Below are 26,081 nucleotides of genomic sequence, written 5' to 3'. Positions count from 1 at the left end.
AAAGAGGGATCATCTGCAGGCGGTCCTTTCCCCGGAAGGCTGGAAAGCAGGCATCTTCAACCCACAGGAATAAGAACACCTGAGACAATACGGCTATGATTCTATGAGAGGAATGATCTGATTATAGCTTTGAGGTTTGGCCGGGGACTCCTGTTTGGCTTTAAGGGCCATGGAGAAGTGAACTGCAGTACTGTCCTGAGGTCCCTGTGTACTGGCAACTCTTCCTTCTCTCAGTATGGGAGGTGTGGCAGGGAGGCAGGCCCTTTGGGTGCCCTGGGCCCACGTGGAGAGATCAAGTGGCTACTGACTGACCACTGACTACTGAGCAGGCAAACCTGTGAGTCCTAAGGATGGGGCGCTGAGGGGAAACCCAGTGTGTGCTGGGGCTGCAATGCTGCACAAGTTTTTGAAGGCCGAGGGCATCTGCTGTGTTCTCTGACTGCTCACAGAAAAAAGCCAAGGAGGTAGGATCTAAACTAATAAAGGCTGAGAGAGAGTTGAGAGGAAAATGTGAACATGAAACTGGTGGCGGTGGCGTCCAAGTACGTGTTGACATTAAAGATAGCATCAAAGTGGGTGAGAATGGAAAGAAGGAGCTGGAAAGCAAGGCATAGAGAAGAGGAAAGCCCCAAGCCCACCAAGCTGGAGGGCACAGAAGGTCTAACTTCTTCTTCTCAAAGCTGGGAGGCTGTGAAGCTTCATCCTGGAAGTTCTTCTGAGTGCAGACACACAGGAGACTGTTGGCTTACTCCATCCAGCCCTAAGAGATGTGGCGACGTAGGGTATCTAGGGGTTCATTTAGAGACGGCCCCTTAAAGAAGATTGGAGGAACCATCTTCCTACTTCCTACTCTCATACAAAGAGCATAGAGCACTTAGGGAACCACTGATCAAAACCCTTCCTAGGGCCAGAATCAGTGAGGAGATGTAGAGGAGACAGAAGCCCAGTCAACCATCCTGCCTGGTCCCCTGCTAGAGGCTGAATGTTCTGGTCTGAGGAAGGTGGGTGAACGACTGCCCAGGCCTGCCAGCTGCTACTGGAAGAGGTCTGCCCCTTGGCAGGGTAGGGATGTTTTATTTTATTTTTTTTGGGGGGGGGGGCACACCCGGCATTGCTCAGGGGTTACTCCTGGCTGTCTGCTCAGAAATAGCTCCTGGCAGGCACGGGGGACCATATGGGACACTGGGATTCGAACCAATCACCTTTGGTCCTGGATCGACTGCTTGCAAGGCAAACACCGCTGTGCTATCTCTCCGGGCCCAGGTAGGGATGTTTTAAAAAGGATGTTTATAGAACCCAGACATAGAAGCAAGGAAGGGAAAGCTTTGCTATTAAGCCTTCTACCCTTAGGAATACCTAGCCTAAGTACAGAACCCCAAGATCACAAGCACCTGGTCTTACTGCCTATGAATTACCTTGTCTACTCATTCTGCTACAGCGGAATGGCAAGCCTGGTGCCACACCAAAGACAAGGATGCCTGGCCTGGGCTGAGTGCCTGTGGAGGACTGAGGCCACCTGCTGGAAGGACTGGCAAGTGTCAGATATGCATCTCCTGCGGGCACAGTGTGTCACAACCCCACTGTGTGGAAACTCTGTGATACTATTGTCTTGGAAATAATTGCCCATCTGTGAACCAGTGCACAGCTCACTGTCCCATCACTCTATGAATGGGGTTAAGACAATCTGCAATGACCTCAGAGACAGGGCAGAGGTTGTTGTGTATCTCCCATCCCTGACTCTCCCTAGGGGTACCTGTACTCCAGTAAATAGCCACCTGGCCTCTCATACCACAGCTTTGACCTTCTGCCCCAACTATCCCTACCTCTCATGGTGCAGACCTTCACTTTGGCAAGATGGGGACAAACTTGCTTTCTCCCATAACAGGCCCTTGCTAGTGCTCAGGGAAGACTTTTGATGGTCAACAATAAAGGGGTTCATGTTTGGATGACTCCTTCTCTATCCTGCAATAATCATCAGTCCTCTGAGCTACCCAAATGTACTTTCTACCAGTTTCCTCAGCAACACCTAATTCTTTCTTAGCCTGAGTCTGATGATCTCCAGGATCCTGGCTGGGCTCCCTGCCTGCCTGCTAAACATATATGCAAGCAACTGGCCTATGTCTCTGGGCAGTAGGCTATCTAAACATTGGGCCTGCCTTCTACCGTCCATGGTCCCCCGAAGCCTCCAAGGAAGTGGGATGACCCAGAGCCTGCACCTGTCCCACTCAGTGCACAAAGCAATATAGAAACTTAGCTCCACATGCATGGTCCACAGGCTAAGGAAATCAGACCAATGCCATCTTTGGTAAGAGCATCACGAACACTCAGGTCAACTCTAACAGCATGGACTGAGGAGTCACTCCAGTGGGTGGGGAGACAAGGACATAAGGAGCTCAGTGCTTAAGAACATGACAATGGTGAGGTGAAAGGCCAGAGGGCTAAGTGAGGATACTGGCACTGCTGAACTAGTCAATGTACTGGGATTTCACCCCAGGTGACATGCTTTGGGGACTGAGTCCTCTGGATGTAGTAAGGGCAAGTGGAGAGCAATGAGAGTTGAACTAGGGGATGGTGCTGAGAAACTGGAGAAGACACAGCGGCGAGGCAGGACCAGCAGGGGAGGCCCTAGAGTAGGCAGGAAAAAGCAGAGTTGCTCTTGGCCAGTATGTGGGACAAAGAAATAAGGTAGTCAAGATGGAAAAACCAAGGGGGGCAGGCACACAGGGCACTATGAGAGGGGACTCATTTCAGAGGACAGTGACAGTGGTTCTGCCTCAGAGCGATCAAGCTGCAGAGTGCCAGGAGCATACTCACCCGCTGATGATCTCCTTGGTCTCTGCACGGATGAAATGCTCCTTCTCAGGGGTCAAAATACACAAGGAGAACTTCTGGCCTGTCCGGCCCTCGCCGTCCACCACATCAGTACACTGGTTCATATTGATTGTACCCTGAGGGAGGGTTGTAGGCTGCAAGGAGACAGAACAGGAAGTCACTTAGAGCTAGCTCTGAAGGACAGAGTGAGGCAGCAGATTACATACCATAAAGTTTTGTCCAACCTGGTGGAACCTCTCACCACGGTCTGCAACTCCAATGACAAGGGAGATGGAAGGGTAGCTATGCCATCCTTGTCCCCCGCTCCACTTGCCATCTCACTGCCCCTAGGGGGCAGCAAGAAGCTTATGCTCCTCAAAGAACACACCAGTCCCATTCCTACTGAGCCAGAAAACCACCTCAAAGCTAGTAAGGTGGAAGGACAGGAAGGAACAGCCTCGTGAGTACAGCTGGGCAGCAGAGGCAGCTGAGAGCCTGATCTCAGAGGGGCCGTGGATTCAGGAGAGCAATGAGAAGCAGCTCCAGGAGGTGGTTTCAAAATAGCAAGATTATTTTTAGTGAGAAGAGGAGGCAGACGTGGGTGCATCCTTAAAGGTGTATTGTGGAGACAGGGGCTGGTCTCAGTACACAATGCTTTAAAGGTGGGACAAGCCTGCTGGAGCCTAGAGACACACTGCTGCCCTCAGAACTGTCTATAGAGCTGCACAGATGCCTGTCCATTCTGGGCAAATACTTCACTACCCATTTTCCCCAATTTGGGAGGCAAAAATATGCTAGATACTTCAATTACAGCTACAATATCAAAAGCAATACAGGGAGGCTATGAAAAACGACTACTGACAACAATGAAAGGAGAGAACATCTGGTCACCCCTTCTCTCTCCAATAGAACAATGCTTCTGCAAGGAGATCATGGCAGCCACCAGGTGTAGCTCTAGCTCTTGTCTCAGAGATGCTCCCTTCATGCCCTTACTAATGGTAGAAATGGGGAAAGAAAGCCCCTACTAATAACAGGGTGGGTGGTGACCTTCAGAGCAGTGACTGAAATGGGGAGGTATCCTGGGTCCCATCCTCCTGCTGATCTGGCTAGAAGGACATATACCCTTTGGCCTAGGCCCTTTCCAAGTGCCTACTGGGGCCACAACATGAATTCCATCCTAAAAAGAGATGCATCCTTCCAGCATCATCACAGCATTCTCACCCTCTGCTCCAGCCCTTCCAGCTTCCACACCTCCACCCACATCACATCACTGCACTATTGGAACCCTCTTTGGCAAACAATTACATTGCAAAATTTCTTACAATCTTTCTGGGCCTCAGTCTCCTTATTGTTTGGGGGTTTTGTTGTTGTTGTTGTTGTTGTTTTTGTTTTGTTTTGTTTTTTGGTCACACCCAGAGGCGCTTAGGGGTTACTCCTGGCTCTGTGCTCAGAAATAGCCCCTGGCAGGCTAAGGGGACCATATGGGATGCCAAGAATCGAACCACCATCTGTCCTCCGTTGGCTGCATGCAAGGCAAATGCCCCACTGCAGTGCTATCTCTCTGCCCCCCTCAATTTCTTTATTCTGAGGAGAGCTTTAGTTCCTTCTGGGAAGACTGAAAGTAGGTAGAAGGGAAGACATAACAATTAGTTCTGAAGGAGAGAAATGTACTATCTGCTCACTAGGAAATCGCTGCTCTAGACTCCTGCATGACCTCTTATATAATGCCTAAGTGAGGCAGGCACTTCTAATAGGCACAGTGTTACAGATGCATAAAGGTGGCTGGGGACACTACAGACCTAAAAGGAAGCCTAGAAACTAAGTCTGTGCTCACAGAGAAGCCACACGAGAAGTTCATCCTGGAAAGATGGTGCCAACACTATCTGCTCAGAGCAGGGCCTGAGTGATGCTGTGGCAGATGTGGCTTTTGACATCTGTGCCACTTGGTGCAGGTCTGGGACATAAATACTCTCACTAATTCCCCACGGCCTGTGAGGCTTCTCTCCTCTGCCAGCCATACTCATCTGAAGTCTGAGCACCGAACAGAGAACATGTCCCCAACAAGCCGTTTCTCTTGGCTGGGCCAGACCTTGTGCTGGAACAGTAAGGACAGACATGTGAGCTGTAACCCAGATCCAGCCTTAGGGAACTCCCTTGGCACCGCCCGCCATCCCCCAACAACACCACTGTCTGCTGAAAAACTGGCTCATCCAAAAAGCTCCCTGGCCTAATTCTACATCTCCACGGGGTTAGGAATCTGGGCTTCCTTACTAAGGCTGAGCATCACCTAATTTTACTTGTTTCATTTCTGAAAAAAGGAGGGGTGGCTTCCTGCAGGCCCTCCAACTCTATGATGGCACCAAGTTAGGAGCAACAATGTCATGGCTGGGCTTCCAGGGGCCTCTGACAGTCTGCTTGCCTCTGCCTCTATACTGCCTAAAGATGAAGTGGTTTAAATACAGGGCTGTTCTCACACCTGCCTCCCCTCCCTATTATCCTTGTTGTATCTTCTATACAGTGGCCCACCAGGACCCACTGCAGCCAGGACACCTAACCGAGTTTCACTGAAGACATGACAGCAGCCTCACCATCTGAGTTCTCTCTACTGTTTCCAGATGGGCACATCTGAGCTAAAGCTGGTCTCCTCTATTCGCATTTCCTGTTGGATTCGAGTTTTAGGAATTTGAGTTTTAGGGTTTAACTAGAGCTCACATCTTGGAATGTTTCCAGGCTTTTCCTTCTACTTGTTTACAGGACCCCACAGCTTCTGAATTATGAGATGACAATGAATTATGAGTGACCAGCCAAATGCCAATAAGACTTTGGCCCTAAAGCACTTCAAGATTAGTCTTCCCCAGTGAATAAGATACCTCTGGAGCTAACATTCTTGGAGAAAACTGTAAAGATCTACAGGCAAGTCCCTGAGACTGTGACTCTAACAGACTTGGAGTAAGCAAAGAAGGCCCTGCCTGGCCTCTCTTACAATTCAGAGAAACCTTCTATCAGCTATGCCAGAGAGCTGGAAGTAATGCAGACAGACAGGGGACCTCTTGCTTTCCATTCCTCTCATGAAGAAAGCTACTGAGCCCTTCTGCGCCACCACCAGCTACTGCAGGCTGGTCTGTGTGGTCTATGTGCAGCTCCATACAGCCCTCCATACTAGAGCCAACAGATGCAGAGTGGCTGAGAGGGGCCTTAGACGCTGTGAGGCCTCAGGTACCCAGACAGTCACATAGCTCTCAAGTCTCCTCCAGTCTCCTCAGAAGGAACCCAGAATTCTGAATTCCTCCCCTCTGGACTGTAACTGCCTGCCAAGTCAGCTGGCTCTCAGGAGACTTGGGGATGTTTGGCCAGCAAGGGTGAAGGTTATGGCAAGGAGGGTGGTAGTGGTTGGAGGCATTACTTGTACTTCCATCGCTCAGGACAGGAGAAGGGCTGGAGCCAAAATAACTCAAAGTCAATTTTTCCTCCAGAGAGATAAAGGCTAAATATGAACTCAGTTCTCTGTTTCGAGAAAGAATTAGCCAAGGAGAATCCCACCATTTCTCTAATTATTGGCAAGTCACCAACAGTTGAGTCCTATTTCCAGAAGTATAAATGGGAATAAAAAGAATTCAGTCCTACTGTGAGAGTAGCTGCCGGGAAACAATCTGATAATTTCTCTCAAGGCTCTGTCTGCAGTTGCTTTCTGACCCAGCAATGCTACTCCTAGGTTTCTACCCAGAGAACTGAGCATAGATGTCTGAACAGAAACACCCACTTACTCAAATGTTCATAGCAAAATTATTTGCAAAAACCCAAAAGGTTTTTGTTTTTTTTCCATACAATAATTTTGTTTGTTTGTTTTTTTGGACTACACCTGGTGGCACTCAAGGGTTACTCCTGGTTCTGCGCTCAGATATCGCTTCTGGCAGGCTTGGGGGGACCATATGGGATACTGAAGATACAACCTGCTTCTGTCCTAGGTCAGCCATATGCAAATGCCCTACCACTGTACTACAACATTTTGGCCCCTGTCCATACAATATTATTATTCAACCATGAAATGCGCTCCACTGAGAACAAGTCTCAAAATATTAGACTAATGCAGGACAAAAAGGACACTCACCAGATAATTTTATTTTGATGAAACATCTAGTATAATCAGAACTATTAGAGCTGCCTTGGGCTGGGAAGAGAATGAGGAGTGATGGTTCACTGTGTCCAAGTCTGTCTTGGGAGATGACACTGTCCTAGAACCAGGTAGTGGACAAAGAAGAGTAAAAATGCCACTGAATTGTCCACTTTAAGGTGGTTAAGACTGTGAGGTTTTGTTATCTGATTTTAACCACATAGTGGATAAAGAAGAGTAAAAATGTCACTAAATTGTCCATTTTAAGGTGGTTGAGACAGAGAGGTTTTGTTATCTGATTTTAGTGCAAAATAACAACACAGAAACAACCTTATTCAGAGTTGCCTGGAAACTGCCATTTTCACACACAGATGTACCCATCATGCACAGGGACACTGTGGAAAGGACAATTTAGTCAGCACTTTCTCCTTGAACTCAGAAGGAAGAAAGGGACAGGCTGGGTGCTGGCACAGCTGGACTGGCGAGGTAGGTGAAGAGAGCTGCTTAAATGCCAGCAGACACCATCCCTAAGGCAGGGAAGCTAGGCTCTGTTGTACATGGGGCTTAGTCAAGGGCAGCAGGGCAGCTTTCATTCAGCTGCCCCTATGTGGAAGGGGAAGAACAAAGTGGTCTGGTCCAAATGGAGGAGTTACTGCTGCTTGGAGTTAGACACTGCACTTGCACTACTTCTTTGCCTTCTTCCCCACAGCTCCCAGGAACAAGCAGGTATAGGTCTGGCAAAGCATCTTGTGTCTCTTGTGAGAGCTTCAAACTGGAAACGTGTGTAATGTGTGTAGTTTCAAGCCTATGATTTTGATTTGTGTGTGTGTGTGTGTGTGTGTGTGTGTGTGTGTGTGTTGGGGAGAAGAGAGCCTGAAACTGTCAGTGAGGCCTGTGTATTATATCCTCCCAAAAAGTACATTCGGTTCCTTTTGGATTCACTGGGAAGAACTTAGGGCAGGGCCAGCCTCAGTTATGTTGGTGTTACTGCGGCTATTGAACAACCCCAGAAGGATCTTTCACGGGCCTCTAATCATTTAAGCCCTTGTGTTGTCCATGCCAACAGCGCCTGCCATTTATATGTATTATAATACTATATGGTATATGAAATAATATATTACATCATTACATATTTATAATTATACATATATGTATATTTGGGCCTGGGCCAGCTGCATACAAAACAAATGCCCTACCTGCTGTACTATTAATTATTCAGGCTTACTTTAATATAAAAAAAGAATACATAGGGGCCAGAGAGAAATATAGCAGGTTAGATGCTTGCCTTGCATGTGACTGGCTAACCTGGATTGGATGTCTAGTACCACATATGATTCCTTGGGCCTTACAGGAGTAATCCCTCTGCACAGAGCAAGGAGCACTGCTGGGTGTTATCCAAACAAATAAAGACTACAATGTAAAACCTAAGTTACTAGTATACATGTGTGTTCAATCCACTGGTGATGTCATCACTGAGGTCTTTAGTTAAAAGTAATCAAAATAAATTTTGGGGGGAGAAATAAATTAGTCATGACATTTTCACTGCACAGGGTGGGGTCAGTAACCCAAAGCCTAAACTGTTCAATTCCCTGAGTATTAAAGGACAGACAAAGCAGACAAAGCACAGCTGTGGACAATAACCTACAAGACTGGCAGGCTCTCTAATCAGGATTCTGTGAAACACAGGGCACTGTTCTTAAGCTGGTGAAAGGCTTTCTATTATCCTACCTGCCCCTCATCCCAAAGGTGCAGACCAAGACCTGGAGAGATATGAGGATAGTCAAAATTCGGTTTCCCGTCTGCTTCCTGAGGTTCAGGCTTCCATGGATTAACAGAAAAGAATTTGCAAACAATGAGGTGAACTGCCATGGCCCCTGCTGGGCATGCCACCCCAGAGCTGCAGAAAAGGAAGAAAGAGGAGTGAACGAGGTCTGCACCTCCTGAAGTAGTCTGGGAAGGTAGTGAGCTGCTGTAGAATTAAACTTTCTGGGCTTTTCACCAGCCAAAATCTGCCTTCGTGGGGGAAATCAGACTTATTTCTTCTTAAGGGAGAAAAGAACACAAGGACCCTTTTCACTTGTTGCCAAGGCCAGGAAGTTCCTTCTCACACCTGCTATGCTAGACTGGCCTGCTGGCTCAGGCCCTGGCTGAACAGTAAGATGCCCAGACCACAGCCAAGTGGCCATGCCAGAGCTGTCCCTGGGAAAAATCACTAGTAGCCAACGTCCTTGCTTCTGAGGGGGAGGGCAGAGGAAAGGCCAGGAAGAATTCTTCATCTTCCTAAACATCTACCAGGGTGCCACAGGAGGTAAGTATTCATTAGCATACTCCCAAGAATGAATTGAAGCTGGATTGTAAGCATGGTATAAGAGCAAAAATATGAATCTTTTGCAAGATCAATGACAAAAGCTTTGTAACACTACATTTATATCTAACAATGATTTCTTGGATAGGACAGCAAAGGAATAGGAAACGAGATGAAAAATACACTAGTTTTGTTTTTTTTTTGTTTGGGTGATCACCAGTGATGATCAAGGGTTACTCCTGGATCTGAGCTCAGGAATCTCTCCTGCAGTATTTGGGGGTGCCACATGGGATGTCAAGAATTGAGCCTGGGTTGGCCGAGTGCAAGACAAGTGCCTTACCCATATACTATCACTCAGCTCCTAAAAGTAAAATGAGTATAAATAAAATTAAAATAAAACATATCTGCATACCAAAAATGCTATCAAATGGGATAAAAGACAAACTACAGCCGGGCGTGGCGGCGCGCGCTGTAGCCCTAGCTACTCGGGAGGCTGAGGCCAGGGGATGGCTTGAGTCCAGGAGTTCTGGCTGCAGTGTGCTATGCTGATCAGGTGTCTGCACTAAGTTCGGCATCAATATGGTGACCCCCGGGACCGGGGGACCACCAGGTTGCCTAAGGAGGGGCGAACCAGCCCAGGTTGGAAACGGAGCAGGTTAAAACTCCCATGCTGATCAGTAGTGGGATCGCGCCTGTGAATAGCCACTGTACTCCAGCCTGGGCAACATAGTGAGACCCTGTATCTTTAAAAAGAAAAGGAAAACAAAACAAAACAAAAAAGACTACAGGCCCAGAGAAAAGATTTGAAAATCATATATCTGATTAAAATTTAATATTCAGAATGTGGGATTGGACTGAAAGTATAGCAGGTAAGGTGCTATGTCTCAGTTCAATTCTTTGCAACACACATGGTTGCCCTGGCAGGAATATGCCCAGAGCATCACCAGGTGTGGCCCAAACCTCCCCCTCTAATTATCAGAATGCACAAGAAACTCCTACAAATTAACAATGAAAAAATAAAAAAACTTAAAAATGTACTAATGAGGGGGCCAGAGTAAGATAGCACAGCGGTAGGGCTTTGCCTTGCAAGCAGCCAATCCTGGCCAGGCGGTGCTCAAATCCTGGTATCCCATATTCCCCAGTGCCTGCCAGGAGTAGCCCCTGAGCACTGAGGTGTGACCCCAAAACAAACAAACAACAAACCTATACTAATGATTTGAACAGATATTTCTCCAAATAAGACATACAAGTGGGGCCGGCGAGGTGGCGCTAGAGGTAAGGTGTCTGCCTTGCAAGCGCTAGCCAAGGAAGGACAACGGTTTGATCCCCGGGCGTCCCATATGGTTCCCCCAAGCCAGGGTCAATTTCTGAGCGTGTAGCCAGGAGTTACCCCTGAGCAGAACAGGTGTGGCCTGAAAAACCAAAAAAAAAAAAAAAAAAAAAAAAAAAAAGACATACAAGTGACCCACACAAATAAAAATGTTAGATATAATTTTAGGAAAATTAAAAGTACAATTAGATTATCTCCTCATATCCATGAAGATGGTTACAACAGTAAGTAAAAACAAACAAACAACCCTAAAAACAGCATTGGCAGGAATAGAAAAATAAGAGTCCACTGTACTGCTGGTCAGAAGGAAAACAAGTCTGACTGTATGACCACCATGGAGCTTGGTGGCTCTTCATATCTTTCTGCTTGCATAAGAAAATAGGTACTGGGCTGGAGAGACAGATGGTATAATGAATAGGACGTCTGTTTTGCATTCAGCCAACAAAGGTTTGAATCCACAGCACCATATACAGTTCCCTGAGAACCACCAGGGGTCACTCCTGAGCACAGAGGCAGAATTAGCCTCTGAGCATTGCTAGGTGAGGCACACACTGTGTGCTGCCCCAAATCCCAAAACAAAGAAAATAAAAAGATCCTTTTAGGCTAATACCACAAATGACAGGATTTAAGCCAGAACAAGAAGGAAAGCAGAACAGTAGAGGCAGTAGGTGGCCAGGAGTTGTCTGTAAAGAAAACCAATTTCTAGCTCTCTCTCTCTCTATATATATATGTCTTTGGGTCATATCTGGCAGCACTCAGGGGTTATTTCTGGCTGTGCTCTCAGAAATCGCTCCTGGCAGGCTCTGGGGACTATATGGGATGCCGGAAATAAAACCTGGGTCTGTCCCAGGTCAGCTGAATGCAAGGCAAACACCCTACTGCTGTGCTATCACTCTGGCTCAAGCCCAATATTTGTTATAGTCACTCCAGGACATGATAGCAATACTGGCAGCAAGACCCTCTCCACTGGAACTCCCCAAGTGGGTGGTGCCCATGATCACAGAAGCTCCGTCAGAGGTAAAAAGGCTCAGAGCTCAGAGGAAAGTTCTAGCAGGGCTGTGGCAAGAAAGGAAAAAGGAGTTGAGAGTCAAAAGGCAGAGCTGGAGTCATGAGGGAGAAGACCAAGAAAGGGCATGAACTCAACTTTCTTCTCAAATGCAGAGAAGAAGGCAAGGGCTGGAATAAGGGATCTGCATTCCGTAGTCCTGTGTTCAATCCCTGAACCAAGGTCCCTGTAATAATGCTAGAAATGTTCTCCCCACCCCACAAACACACCCGGCCCAGAGATGGGAGGAGTCCCCTCAGTAATAGCAGGTGTGCCCATTCTCAAAATCTGTTGTAACTCTGTCTACTAAGAATTATTTCAGTTGTCCCTACTTCTATGACATGTCCATCAGTGTGTGTCTTCCCTGTCTGGCATTCCAAGGACTCCAGGCTCAGCCTGTCTTTCCTGCTCCTGTCCTGCTATTTCTCAGAGAATTATGGTTCTATTCACTGGAGAATGGAATTAGAAACCAAGCTTGAAGTACAAGGTAAGCTCACTGCAGCTGGACATCAGGTCTTCTCAGATGACAGAACAAGGAAATACTAGTGTATGCAACCTGCTTGTGTATCTATGGGGCTGAAGTGATAGCAAAGCGGTAGGGCATTTGCCTTGCATGCTGCCGACATGGGACAGGTATGGGTTCAATCCCCATATGGTTCCCTGAGCCTATCAGAAGCGATTACTGAGCACAGAGCCAGGAGTAACCTCTGAGCACTGTCAGAGTGGCCCCAAAACAAAAAACCCTAAATCCCACCCCCAAATCTGTTTGTATATCTATATCCATATCCTCTACCAACCTATCCTCTGTCTCCATTAAGTTAAGCATATGGGTGTGTCCCAATCTGATACACACATAGGGATCACTCTCAAGCCTCTTACCTTGCGTACCGGTAAATTCTACTGCCCACCATCCACTTACTTCACTGTTTAACCCTAGTATACACAAAGATTTCAGAATGTTACAGGAAGGAAGAGTTTTATCAAGCAGAGCATGATGCTTATTATGGTCTCTTTCAACTTAAGTCCTATAGACACCATTCATTTCTCTTTTCTTTCCTGATGTAAAATAGTTTTAATTAAAAGAACGTAAGCGGGTGGAGAGAGTGAGCATGCACATGAACACATATCACAGGACGTGACATGGCCATATGGGCAGCAGATTATGTGTGTGTGTGTGTACACACACACACACTTCCTTAACCACTGACTGGATTCTTCCAGGGATCTGAAGAAGACAAACCTGTCACAGCTCCCACACCCAAGAGCTCACCAGGTAGAATACATGAGGTGAAACTGCATGCTTTCAGCATGGCTTTTTGGAGTCTTCTCTTTCCAGGACATGGTGGAAAGAAAGAGGTAATAGAAACTGGAGAAAGTAAAAAGAAGAGAGGCCACAGAGGGGACTAAAAGAGTGGCGCTTGAGGCCTGTCCTGGCAGAGCTGCCCTCCCAGGCCTGTGGGAGCATCTCCGTGGGCAGGTGGGAGGAAAAGAGGAGTGTGCTGGAGAGGAGGTGGTGCTGGCACAGACACCCAGGCAGGCTGGAGCAAGTCTAGCCTTATATGGAGATTTCCACATTACAGCACTCCCAGCCTTCAGCTGCTACGACTCCTCTGAGTTTGGAGAAGCAGCAAGTACCCAGAAAACCATGCAGCTAGCTAATGGGGTGCTAGGCATTCATCAGATCCTATCTCCGTACCTTCCTATGTACCCTGATCCTCATCAAGGACTGGAATCTAAAGCAGGAAGAAACTGAGGAGACAGCAGCTTTACCACAGAGGCTAAAAAGAAGGCAGTGATCTTCAACTGGAAGGCTTTAGTTGGCATTTAGGTTAGTGGTCCTCAACTTTGGCTAAGTAACTAAATCACCAGGAAATATTTTAAATAAAGATTCCATTCCCAGAAACTCTGATGGAAATATTCAGGGGGTGGGGTGGCGTAGTTGGCCACCAGAACCATGAAAATGTCCCTAGTCCTTCTCATGTCCAGCCAAGGTCAGAAACTAACTGCTCCCAAAAGGAGACCGGATTTCTATCTGATGCCATAGCAGGCTCGGTTCTCCTGGCTATAAGTGTCCCTGGTGGGGTGTCCAGCTGACTTAAATCACGGGCCGCTTCTGGCTGGCCAAGGAGAGCCTGATGAAGGCAATGGCCAAGAGGAAGCACAGAGACGAAACACAGCTGTAAGGAGACTGTGGCAGTTTGGGAAGTTGGGGGTGGGGGATAGATGAGCACAGGAAAGTGACTGACAACTAGAAATTGAATTTTACCAGGTATATGAGAGAATGCCCAAGAAGTACCACCTATGATTCAGAGAAAATAGCCTGAGAGGAAAGAGGGAGGGAAGGCAGAAGGCAGTCCTTCCACTGCAGTGACCTTGTAGGCCCATTGCAGCTTTGCCAGCAAGCACCCACCTCCACAAGCTATGAGATGAGGGAGCATAGCCAGGGCAGCCACATTTCTGCATAATGGGAAGACCCTGTGTTAAATGGTTCCCAGAATAACCAGGAAAGCCAAAAGCAGAGACTTCTGCTATCACAGCCCCTGACCGGTGCTCTGATTTGGGTCCAGTGGGTTCTCCTCCAAGAGTGTCTGGAGGAGACACTGTAGGCAGCACCCTATGGGAGAGCATGTGCACACACTTCTCCTCGCCCTCATACTGGCCCATGTTGAATTGACAATGGGATGAGTCTGGGGCCACCACATGTGCTATATCACAAGTTGGAAGTCTACAGGACTGACCCATGGGAAGAAACCTCACATTTATTCCAAGAATGCAAACTAACCATACAAAGAAGTTCAGGACAGAGCTCATGACAGAAATCAAGAATCACAAGGTGGGGCTGGAGAGATAGTATGGAGATAAGGCATTTGCCTTGCATGGAGAAGGTCAGTGGTTCGAATCCCGGCATCCCATATGGTCCCCTGAGCCTGCCAGGAGCGATTTCTGAGCGTAGAGCCAGGAGCAACCCCTGAACGCTGCCAGGTGTGACCCAAAAAAACGAAACAAAAACAAAAACAAACAAAAGAGAATCACAAGGCATTCTTGGAAGTCCAGGCTTTTGACTATAACAGTGAAGGGAAAGGAGAGGTCCCTAGCAGAACACCTAGAGTGGGATCAGGGCTTTGAGCCTGTGGAGTCCTTCCTTTCAAGCCCAGAAACACAAGATTGACTCCCAGGAAATGAGGGGCACCCAGACAAAGGTTAAAGGGAGCCCAGCTCGGGGGCACTCCAGGGGGTACCTACTGCCCCCAACCTCTTCTCCAAGGACAGACCGAAGAGCCATGCCCAGCTTGGTTTCCTTCCTACAGCTGGGGTGTACCACATCCTGTCCAATGCAGGCTCCTTCCTGGGCCCCCTTGAGGTTTGGTTTGTCACAGGGAAGGTGGAACACCCATCTCTAATCCAGACCTTAGAAGAAGCATCCACGTGCTTCTCTGTACACAGAAAAAAAATGCAACTGGGGCTTCGTACTCCAGATGCTGCCAGGAACCATTAATCACAGCCTCTGACAGAAGTGCTCTGACAAGGTGGCTACACAGGGCCAAGAAGCAGAAATATCAGAAACCACCGCAGGCTTACTGGGAAAGACCTAGAGTGTGGAAATCAAGTTTCCTTTCATTCCAATAGCATTCATGATCTTGGCATCATTGGCACCTACACTGTATCAACACCAGCAGAGGCTGACGAAGACAGGCTCAGGGCACCCCTTCAGTCATTTACCTCAGGAAGTGTCAATACATATACACCAGCCTGTGAAAATTCATCACACTTGTGGTTCATATATTTTCCTGTGAAAATAGTTTACTTCATTGGGACCAGAGAGATAGTAAGCATGTGACCAACCTGGGTTTGATCCCTGGCATCCCAAATGGTTCCCTGAGCACTTGCCAGGAGTGATTCCTGAGTGCAGAACCAGGAATAACCCCCTGAGCTCCACTGGGTGTGGCCCAAGAACAAAACAAATAAAAACTCTGATTTACTTCAATCAAAGATTTAAAAAGTCTTTTCGGTGGAAGACATGGGAATGAGAAATTTAAAGATCAAGTACTTAAAAGGTCCTGTTCAAGTCAATGGATATTGCCCCTTCTGTGAACCCCACAGTTTCCAGAGGAAGAGACTGACTTGCAATGGTAAAAATGGATTTTCTTACTCAAGATTCTCTTTAACAGAACCTCAAACACCAATATCCAATCTACCCATTCAATATCCAATCAGTCTCAGTGGATGTAATTGGAGACCAAGGGTCAGCATAGCACAGGTGGGGGACCTTCCCTTTGCCTCTATTTTGACAGGACCAGTGTACTCCCACAGAGTTTCAAGACCTGCCTAGCTATAGCTGTCACAAAGAGCTAAAAGGCCAATCTGAGAGTCAGGATTTAGCAGCGGGGTCCTGAAGGGCCTGGAGAGCTTCAGCCTACCATACCGGCACTGACCAGGGAGGAAAACTGATGCCCATGTCTGATTACAGTGAATGAGATTAGTGTGTATTTAAGAATGAACAACAAAAGTCTACTTCTAGGCTTTTGTATGAGGCTTACATAATACTAAAGTGGGAGAAACCATGATATGAGAGAAAATACATGAGAAAACACCAAAATATATAGTGGGTGGAAATGTGGGACTCTTCTACACTTATATTAAGGAGTCCCCCACCTTGCCCATGTTTCACCATATGCCAATCATTCCCCAACCCAATCAGAAACCCAACAGAACGAAGTTTTATTGATGCAGAAACTTTTTTTTGTGTGTGGTTTTTTGGGTCACACCCAGCAGTGCTCAGGGGTTATTCCTGGCTCCATGCTCAGAAATTGCTCCTGGCAGGCATGGGGGACCATATGGGACGCCGGGATTCAAACCGATGACCTCCTGCATGAAAGGCAAATGCCTTATCTCCATGTTATCTCTCCGGCCCCTGATGCAGAAACCTTTAACAAGTGCCCCACATCATAGTTCCAGAATACTGTAGAGAATAACAGAACAACAACAGAGTCATGCCCATGCAGCTGAGTCTTAAGTTCTCTTCTGCGAGGAAGCTGGAAGATAGAACTGGGAGGAAAGCCTACAGTTAGAATAGAATGGGTGAGCAAGATAGCTCTGCCATGCACCGGCCTGCGCTCACCCAAAGCACCTCACCTCACCTCACCTAGGTACAAATGTAAAAGAGGTCTGAAAGAAAATAATGGGGTTTGTCTGTGATGCAGGCCAGGGACTCACCATTGGCCCTGGGAAAAAGAAATTACAGAGCGGGGCCGGGCGGTGGCGCTAAAGGTAAGGTGCCTGCCTTGCCTTCGCTAGCCTTGGACGGAACGCGGTTCGATCCCCCGGTGTCCCATATGGTCCCCCAAGCCAGGAGCAACTTCTGAGCGCATAGCCTGGAGTAACCCCTGAGCGTTACCGGGTGTGGCCCAAAAACCAAAAAAAAAAAAAAAAAAAAAAAAGAAGAAAAAAAAAAAAGAAATTACAGAGCAAAGAAGGATGGAGAAATGGTGCTGCCTCAGAGGCTTCCCAATCAGATCTGATGTTTAGCAGAGAAGGGTGAAAGACAATGTTCCCACCCCCATACACCCCTCATAACAGAAAGGGAAGAGCTACTGGGTATCTACTGGGGACACACAAGAAATTTTCTTTTGAGAAAGGGAAAATCAACTGTGATTCACCACCATAAATCTCATCTAGCCAAAGGTTCTGTGCAACACACCGCTAGTAGAATCATACCAGGTACATTCTATTATGTGTACTCATAAAGCTCATTGTAAACAGGCCTAAAAATGCTGGTTCTTGACAGGTGGTATGGTAGTCAGATAGCAGGCAAGTGATCTAACTCCCCAACCTTAACTTTCTCAACTATGAAGGAGAAGAAACAGTGCCTACCCAATAAAGGCTGATGGGGTAGGGGGTTGACTGAATACAGAACACTATGAACACCATCTGGTTCAATTTATTGAATTGTTCAATAAATCAGTAAAATATACAATAAAATATTGTAAATATTATTGTAAATAAATAAATATATTGTAAATAAATAAGTAAAATATTCAATAAATCAGTAAAATATACATTCTTCATTACTGTAGACTTACTAATGAAAAACAGTCAAAAGTTAAATTTTACTCAGTTGTCAATGAAATACAAGTCAAAATCTTAATGAGATGCCATGTTATAACTATGAGGGTGGGTGCAATATAAAGCAGGAGCAATGGCAAATGTTTGGGAGAAATTAGCCCCTCTCTAAGTTATTAGTTAGAATATAAAACATTTCAAACAATAGCCAAGGAAATCAAGAAGTGTTCTTTTAGGGCTAGAGAGATAGTACAGCAGGTAAGGTACTTACCTTCCATATGGCCGACCCAGGTTCCCATATGGTTCCCCAAGCACTGCCTGTAGTAATTCCCAAGTCAGGAATAACTCTTAAGTATCACAGGGCATTGCCCCAAAATAAACCAAAAAAATCAAAACAAATCTTTTTTTTTTTTTTTTTGGTTTTTGGGCCACACCCTGTGACGCTCAGGGGTTACTCCTGGCTATGCGCTCAGAAGTTGCTCCTGGCTTCTTGGGGGACCATATGGGACGCCGGGGGATCGAACCGCGGTCCGTCCTAGGCTAGCGCAGGCAAGGCAGGCACCTTACCTCCAGCGCCACCGCCCGGCCCCAAAACAAATCTTTTTAAAGAAAGGTACACATGGACAAAAATTACATTACACAAAAATGTGATCGTGTTGACAACATTATGCATAACAATCCCAAAGAGAAATAGTCAGATGCTCCCCAGTAATGAATAAACAAATGTGGTATGTCCATGCAATGGAGTATTACAAAGTCTTCAAAAGAAATGACATTCAAATATGAGTTACCTGGGTAAACATGAACAAGACTGTGCTAAGTGAAAGAATCAGACTCAAAAGGTCATTTATTATAGGATTTCACTTATATGAAATGTCCAGAAGAGGCAAATCTATTGAACAGAAAGCTGCTTGTGCTGGGAGGTGACTGGAGGAAAATGAGGAGCAGCTGATTATTTTCAGGAAGGGAAAAGAGCTTTCATTACAAATGTCCTTCAATGCAAGATAGTGTGACCCTGAGGTTCCTTCCCCCAGGTAAGCTGGTCAACTTGTTCTGTGAATCTGAAAGTTCCTGTCTCTGCTGAGGACCTTTTCTTCAGCCAAGTCACATCTTTCTGACTTCACCTTCTTCATGTCAAAAATTATACCTGCCTCCTTCTCTGGTAAGTGCTGTCAGTGGGACTGCTGGCCTCCATCTTTATCCTCTTGTGGCACTCCCCCCAGTATGTAAGCACGGCTTTCTAGAGGTGTCTGCAAGTTTGAACCCTCCATGTCCCTCAAACCCTGTCTCCGGGGCCTCCAGCAACCTGAGGCTGAGAGAAAAGACTTCCTTCTTCAAATTCAACAGCAGAAGCTAAAGATGCTAGAGATCATGATAGTAGCTGCTTTGAGACCACACAATGAAGGAAAAGGCAAGAAAGCAAACAACAAGGCCCTAAATCTTGTTTCTACAGAAAGTAAAGGCCCTGAGATGCTCAATTCATGGGTCTATTATAGGATTGGCAGGTACTCCAAATGAACGATCAGAGAACATGATTTCTTAGAAAAGATTCTTTAGACTAGAGCAAAGCAGCAGAGTGCTGGGCTCCATGTGCTAAGACAGGCATCAGTAGACATTAATCTGCTTCCTCAACTTTCAGGGTATCCTGCCACAGAAACAGCACATCTTCACCACTTGACAGGGTGTCCACTCCAACATGCACTTGCAAGGAAGTAGTGCCCAGCGCACAGGGAGGTTAGGCACAGTTCACAGAAAGTCAGCAAAAAGCTGCAGCAAATTGATAGTGTGTGCTGCTATCCCATGCTTGAGGCTGTGAAACATTCTCAACCTACAAAGCACAAAAACCATGCAAGGCAGGCAGAATCCCTTTGTTAGCATTAAGTTGAGGCCCAATGAGAAGCTTTGAAGACTGAGCAAGTTAGCAGCCAAACTACTTGGGCTGACCTTCCCTGCAAACTGTGAGCCCACACAAGAGAGCTGTCCTAGTAGCATCTGCCACCCAAAACCCCTTTTGGCCCTCAAACAACCCCCTGTTTTCCCTCTCAGCATGACACACATTCCACACACCTCCCCAAAGAGGCTAATTAAAATGAGCATGAGTTAATTTTAGTCTTAAAATTTCTGTTCCTTGGATGAGCCACGAGGCTGCACTAGATGACCTCAATTTTCAAGGATCCAGCAGCCCTAACTCCAGGGTTGGAGGCTGCAAAATGAGATCCTGCACACAGGTGGTGTTTTGCACGCAACTCCCAGAGCTTTCAGCACCATCAAAATGTTACTTTCCTTTGGGGACAAGTTAAATGAAAACTGTTCTAAGAAAACACTTTACTTCACCTTCTAGGAGATGTCCTGCTGCTAAAATGGAACAAAGACACTTTACTCAAAGATTCGATTCTTCTAGATTAAAATAAAATGAGGGCATCAGAAGTCAAGGAAATTGTGTGAAAAAGCATAACTGTCTGTGGCAGAATGTAAGAGTATATTTGAACCCATCTGTTTTCCTCCAGAGAATTATGCTCCTATTTTTTTCAATAACCTTTTCATTCTCCTGATGTCCTGATATAGCAGGTAAGTGAGGGAAGACACTTGTTCATCATGAGAGAGTATATCAGGAAGAAACTAACATCAGTGCTGACAAGTCCACTGAAACTTACTTAAAAACATGCAGGGGTCACGGGAGGGAGAAATCTTTAAGTTTTGTCTCCACCAAAATCAGATTTCTTTTTTTTTTTTTTTTTTTTTTTTGATTTTTGGGCCACACCCGGTAATGCTCAGGGGTTACTCCTGGCTATGTGCTCAGAAGTTGCTCCTGGCTTGGGGGACCATATGGAACACCGGGGGATCGAACCGCGGTCCGTCCAAGGCTAGCGCAGGCAAGGCAGGCACCTTACCTTTAGCGCCACCGCCCGGCCCAAAATCAGATTTCTTTTGATGGTGCCATGAACTTAACTCTTTCCGTGTAAAAAGAAAGGGCCAGACATAAGAATGAAAGCATGAGGTAATTGGTTAATCCCCTTGAAGGCCTCCTATGAGGTAGCTTATTGAATACTGAGAGGCTGAGGCTTCCCAAAGCACCAGGCTACTGAACAAAGATGAGGCCTCTGCTACCTACCCTGTGCCAGGAGGACCTATTGTTTGCATCTCCCTCTCTGAGGCTAAAGTGAATACAGGGCCCAGAGCAGGCTGGGCCAAGTCAGGGTAGGTCAGGGGGACACATTTTTCTACAAAGGAAGCTGACTGGACTAGGGAAGGAACCAAGTAAGGACACAGTGAATCTATGCTTTGCCAATACTTTTACTCTCAACTTTCACCAAACTACATTTGACCCAGGCCAGGAAGTTGAAGTGAGTCTGTCCTAGGATGCTGAGAGACAAAGCCAACTGACCTTTGGTTCAACATTCATCTTATCACACTAGCCTGCCTCCAGGAAGTCAAGACCACTAGGGGTAGGAAAGTTAATGTGGCAGAGGAGAGTGTTCTCCACAGGTCTCCAACCCATCAATGTCCATACATTGTATTATAGATATATATGTATGCTGCATAAGTGTGTGAGAGCCACACCTGGCATCAACTCTTGGAACACATACTAGACATAAGTGATGAAACGAAATATAAATAAGGCCCAGGGACATAAAGGTAGTCAGGACTTGAAAAACAAAGAGTGTGAAAGATCTGTCCCAAAGTGGCACAGTAGGCCCAAACAATCCTAGGGATATTCTTGCAGAGCCCTGGGCAAGGTGCCCATTGCTGGGCTAGGAGTGCATAAGACAGGGGAGGTGGACATGCCACCAGCAGATGGTGCGTATCTAGCACTCAGGGTCTCCCCCAGGTTAACTCAAGACCTGAGGCTGTCAGTAGTACCCAGATGAAGAGTGGTAACAACACGTGGAACCTGTCACATCTTCCTAAAGAACCTACCACAAAGCCCTGGCTGAAAAACCACATAGACAACCTCTGACACCAGGCATCTCAGTGGTGTGGCAGAAGAAGTGCTTTAGGATGGCTGGCACAGATCTAACATATGAAGGCTACAGGGCACCTTATGAGCCCAGCACCAGGAACACTGGTGATATCCTTCTTCCTGAGCCCTGAAAGGGTTGAAAAGGTCACCACAAGCAGCAAAGCCCTCAAGAACAGGAAGGAAAACCAAAAAACCCTCAGATTATATACCCAACAAGAAGTTTTCACCTCCGTGGCCACTATTTCCCCTAGAACTGGGACTTGAGTCACGGGCAGCTAAGCCTCTGGAAGCCCCCAATGCCATGGGGTCCAGAAGGGGAGGAGTTAGGCTTTCCCATATAGTCCCAAGGAGTGTGGCCTGCAAAGGCTGGTGTTACAACTACTGTCTGTAATACGAAAATCCATAAGCAGCCGATTACCGGCTTTTTAAAGGCTATTTCTAGAACACTAGCCTCAAGGAACAACTCCCGAAAAACATGCACAATTGGAGTCCTTGTTGTTGTCTATACTGCTAAGAGGTTTCTTAGGTAGTTCTATTTGGGATCACACAAAGGGGTGCTGAAGGTCCTTATTGCTCCCCAGGCCTCCTGTGCACAAAACGTGCACTCAGGCCTGAGTTCTCCCCAGTTTCCAGGTTTCTTTGTTCACCTTTCTTTAACTTTGTAGTTGAGGTCACATGGTTAGAACAGACTTTACAATTATTATCTGGGTTTACAAAATTGCAACACTTCCATCACCAAGACCCTCTGCTATTGTCCTGATCTACCTCTTCTCCCTCCTCCCATTAGGGAGTCCTTGACCAAAGGTCTGTTAGCACAAGATACTGTCTTCTCTTTGTTTCTATATTCCATGGATAAATAACACTGTCCCATGTTTGTCTTTCTTCCTCTGACATACTGACTTAACATGACCACCTCTAGCTCCAACCTCATCACAGCAAATGGCACAATTTCAGCTTTTCTTATAAAAAGCACAGAAATCATGTTGTTGCTGTTTGAGTTTTGGGCCACACCAGGCAGTGCTCAGGGATTACTCCTGGCTCTGAGCTCAGAAATCATGCTTGGTGGAGGGAGGACAACACCATATGGGATGCTAGGAATCAAATCCAGGTCAGCTGTGTGTGAAGCAAACGCCCTATCTGCTGTGCTATCACTCCAGCCCTGTTTTGTTCTGTTTTTTTTTTTGTTTGTTTGTTTTTGTTTTTAAGTCTGACTATACCATTCCCAAACATTAAGCTCTCTTCCTGGCCCTGAGAGCTTAAAATAATGGATTCAGCCGAGGTTACATCAGCTCTGCTCTGAGGGCCAAGTGAGAGAGGGAGGCAGGACACCACAAGTTTTCCTGCACTCTTCCTTGCACTTTATGATGAATTCTCCAAACAGAACCAGAAATTGGTAAGATGACAGGAAATACAGTTCCCCAAGTTCTCATTTAATGTTCATGATAAGCATGCTGCAAAGTAGTTATTACCCTCCCTTTCCCATAGCTTGGAAATGATGAATTAATGAAGTCTTACAAGGCATTCATGGCCCTAAACTGGAGTTCATTTCACATGCATCAGTCCATGCATTTTCTTACAAACTATTGAGGACTGATTGAGTTTCCTTTCATTCTGATTCCATAGTGGGGAAAAAGCCCAGCCTTAAATAGCCTGCAAGCCCCGACTTCTCAGGTCAGAAGCTAACTTATGTATGATGGTACCCAGTAGACGTCCAGTTCCCAGGGGCATTCAGGAGGGGCAGCAAGACACTCTGCTTGATCTGACTTTCTATTTTTGTTTTTGTTTTTGTATCACACCTGGCAGTGCTCAGGGGTTACTCCTGGCTCTACGTTCAGAAATCGCCCCTGGCAGGCACGGGGGAGCATATGGGATGCCGGGGTTCGAACCACCATCCTTCTGCATGGAAGGCAAACACCTTACCTCCATGCTATCTCGCCGGCCCCTGATCTGAATTTCTAAAACTGAGTCCCTTTGAGACAAAAGCTGTAGGTTTCAAGGGTAACCTGTCATGCCACATATACCTATGTTCATCATTTGCAAGGATAGAGCTGTTGTGTGGAGGTGGCATCTGCCCAGAGTCCCAAAGACTCTGTTACAGCCTGTTGTACCCAATATCCATGTCAGAATAATACCCAGCAGTGGGATGGAAAGGGGCCTTTCCAGTGGAATGGAAAAGAAGGGATGAGAAGGTGAAGCTTTTGTGTATGGGGTTTCCTAAGGCTTGAGTTTGAACCATGATAGCTGTAAGAGCCACAGTGAAGGCCCAGTGGGTCTTCCCAAGCTTCCATGTTCTGTCTGGAAGTAGGACCTCACCACCACTACCACCCCAGCAACAGTATCCACAACAACCTCAACCATAAGTGTAAGAAGTCTGCTTACTGCTCAGGAGTCTTGAGCTTCTGCATTTAGACACTGTAGCCTTGTGGGTTAAAATGACTTTCAAAAGCTTCCCCCTTGCTCCAGAATCACCAGAAAGATTAGTCAGCTCCATTTTCTGCTGACTGATGTGTGACAGGATGGTGACAGAGATGTGATGCACACGTGGACCTCTCTTTTAAGAGTAACTCTAAGCACATAAACTAGAAAAGGAAAGATTGGCGTCACTAAAGTCCCCACACGTTCTCCTCGAAGGACTTTTCTGGAGAGCCTTCCTGTTCTCACAAATTTGTAAAATAAATATGATAACTGTAAGTAGAGGGAAGGAAATTTGTAATAGCAATGTTCATGGTATATATATATATATATATATATATATATATATATATATATATACATATATATATATACATATATACACAATCCAGTTTTTATTTGATTGTCCACATTTTAACTAGGTTTGCTTTAAGAAATCAAAAGAAGAAGGGCTAGGGACAATAGTACAACAGGTAAGGTGCTTGTCCTGCATGTGCCTGACAGGGTTCTATCCTAGCATTACATATGAACTCCTGAGCACCTCCAGGAGTAATTCCTGAGCATAGAGCCAGGAGTAATTCTTGAGTACTGCTGGGTGTGGCCCAAAACCAAACCAAACCAAACCAAACAAAAAAGTAATCCAAATAGAAAGTGGAGCATAGCACAGCAGGTTAGGGCACTTGCCTTACACAGGACCACCTGGATTCCTGAATTAGATGCCTGGTACCCCTATGGTCTTTGAGCCCCACAAGAAGTGATCCTTGAACAGAGCCAGGAGTAAGTCTTGAGCACCTCTGTGTGTGGCCCCAAAACAAAACGAAACACAAATCAAAGTAGAAAAATTCAAGTTATAAAAGAGGCAAATGAAGATAAGTTTCATGGGATTTTAGCTCCTCCAGCACATGCTGACACGACTTAGTAGCACAGCAAGGATGCAGTCAGTACTGGGGGGCCGGTCCTGAAATGATTGGACAAAAGTGCAGGAAGGAGAAGGGTTTGGCCTGGTAGGAGGGACTGAAGAGCAAATGGCTTTCAGCTGGAACTCCATCTGCAAGACTTGTGCCTTCAACATAGCTATTTTTGGGTTTCTGAGTGAGGGAAAAAAGACATTCTTCCCACAGCCGCCTTGCTTGGCTGCCCCTCGGCCCTCCCTCTGCTGCCCCCCAATAGCCCCATGGGACAAAGGAAGCGGACCCATTAGTATCCTCCCCCACCTCCTCTCTCTGTGCTTCCCGAGTATAGCCAGGCCTCACCCTCTTGCTGGTCTAGTCACAGAGCTGGGAAAATGTGGAAATAAATACAGCTTCAATTAAGCAAGCATGTGAGGTTTCGGGGGTGGGGTCTGGGAGGGGTCGGAGGCTCTGTCCCAATCCAGGAATGTCTGAGAAAGCTCTGGAAGCCCCCGGCAGCTCCAAGGTTGGAGGCTTCCCACAGGCTCCCTTCTGGTCTGTGCTGACTAGGCACAGTCAGGGGCCTGGAAGCTCAGCTCCTTTCCCACACCAAGGCTCACTTCAGGCCTGGCCTCTCTCTGCTACCCCACACACAGAAGGAAGGGAGGGGTCCACACCGCAATTGCCCCCCCAACTCCTGCTCCACTCCCTCCCCAGATCAGGAGACAAAATCCTCAAATGTGGACCTGGATGGGGGAAGGGGCAAGTCTTCCAGACTGAACAAAGGCCACCCCTCCCCCTTGTGTTGTTGTTGTTGTTAGTTTTGGGTCACACCTGGCAGCACTTCAGGCTCTGCATTCAGAATTCACTCCTGGCAAGCTCAGGGGACTAAATGGGATACTGGGAACGGAACCCAGGTCAGCCACATGCAAGGCAGCCCTACCTGATGATGTGCTATCGCTTCAGCCCTCCCCACCTTTTTGGAAATTCAGCATTTTTTCTTTTTTCCATTCTAAGCCTGGAAAGAACCATGACAGGCCTTATTTCCTCTCCCTAAATAAGATGGGTTGGTGGAGGAGGGGGTAGATACTGCAGGGAGGAGACTGGCGGGAAGAGGCTCACAGATATTTTTAGAGACATGGGAATGAAAAGTGAG

General features: G+C 46.7%; 1 protein-coding gene across 7 annotated transcripts in view; it reads right to left on the bottom strand.

Annotated features, from left to right (window-relative positions):
* MPRIP (myosin phosphatase Rho interacting protein) overlaps positions 1-26,081 on the bottom strand; it is a 151,316-nt gene that overhangs the window by 48,580 nt on the left and 76,655 nt on the right. For all 7 annotated transcript variants that reach the window (XM_049776742.1, XM_049776741.1, XM_049776740.1 and 4 more), the window contains exon 4: positions 2,815-2,966. In XM_049776742.1, the coding sequence (XP_049632699.1) occupies positions 2,815-2,966 (152 nt within the window). The remainder of the gene's footprint in view (positions 1-2,814; positions 2,967-26,081) is intronic.

The sequence above is a fragment of the Suncus etruscus genome, chromosome 7 (assembly GCF_024139225.1).
Source record: "Suncus etruscus isolate mSunEtr1 chromosome 7, mSunEtr1.pri.cur, whole genome shotgun sequence".
Classification (NCBI taxonomy): Eukaryota; Metazoa; Chordata; class Mammalia; order Eulipotyphla; family Soricidae; genus Suncus; species Suncus etruscus.
The sequence above is the reverse complement of the archived record's forward strand: the minus strand, read 5'-3'. Positions and strand labels throughout refer to the sequence as shown.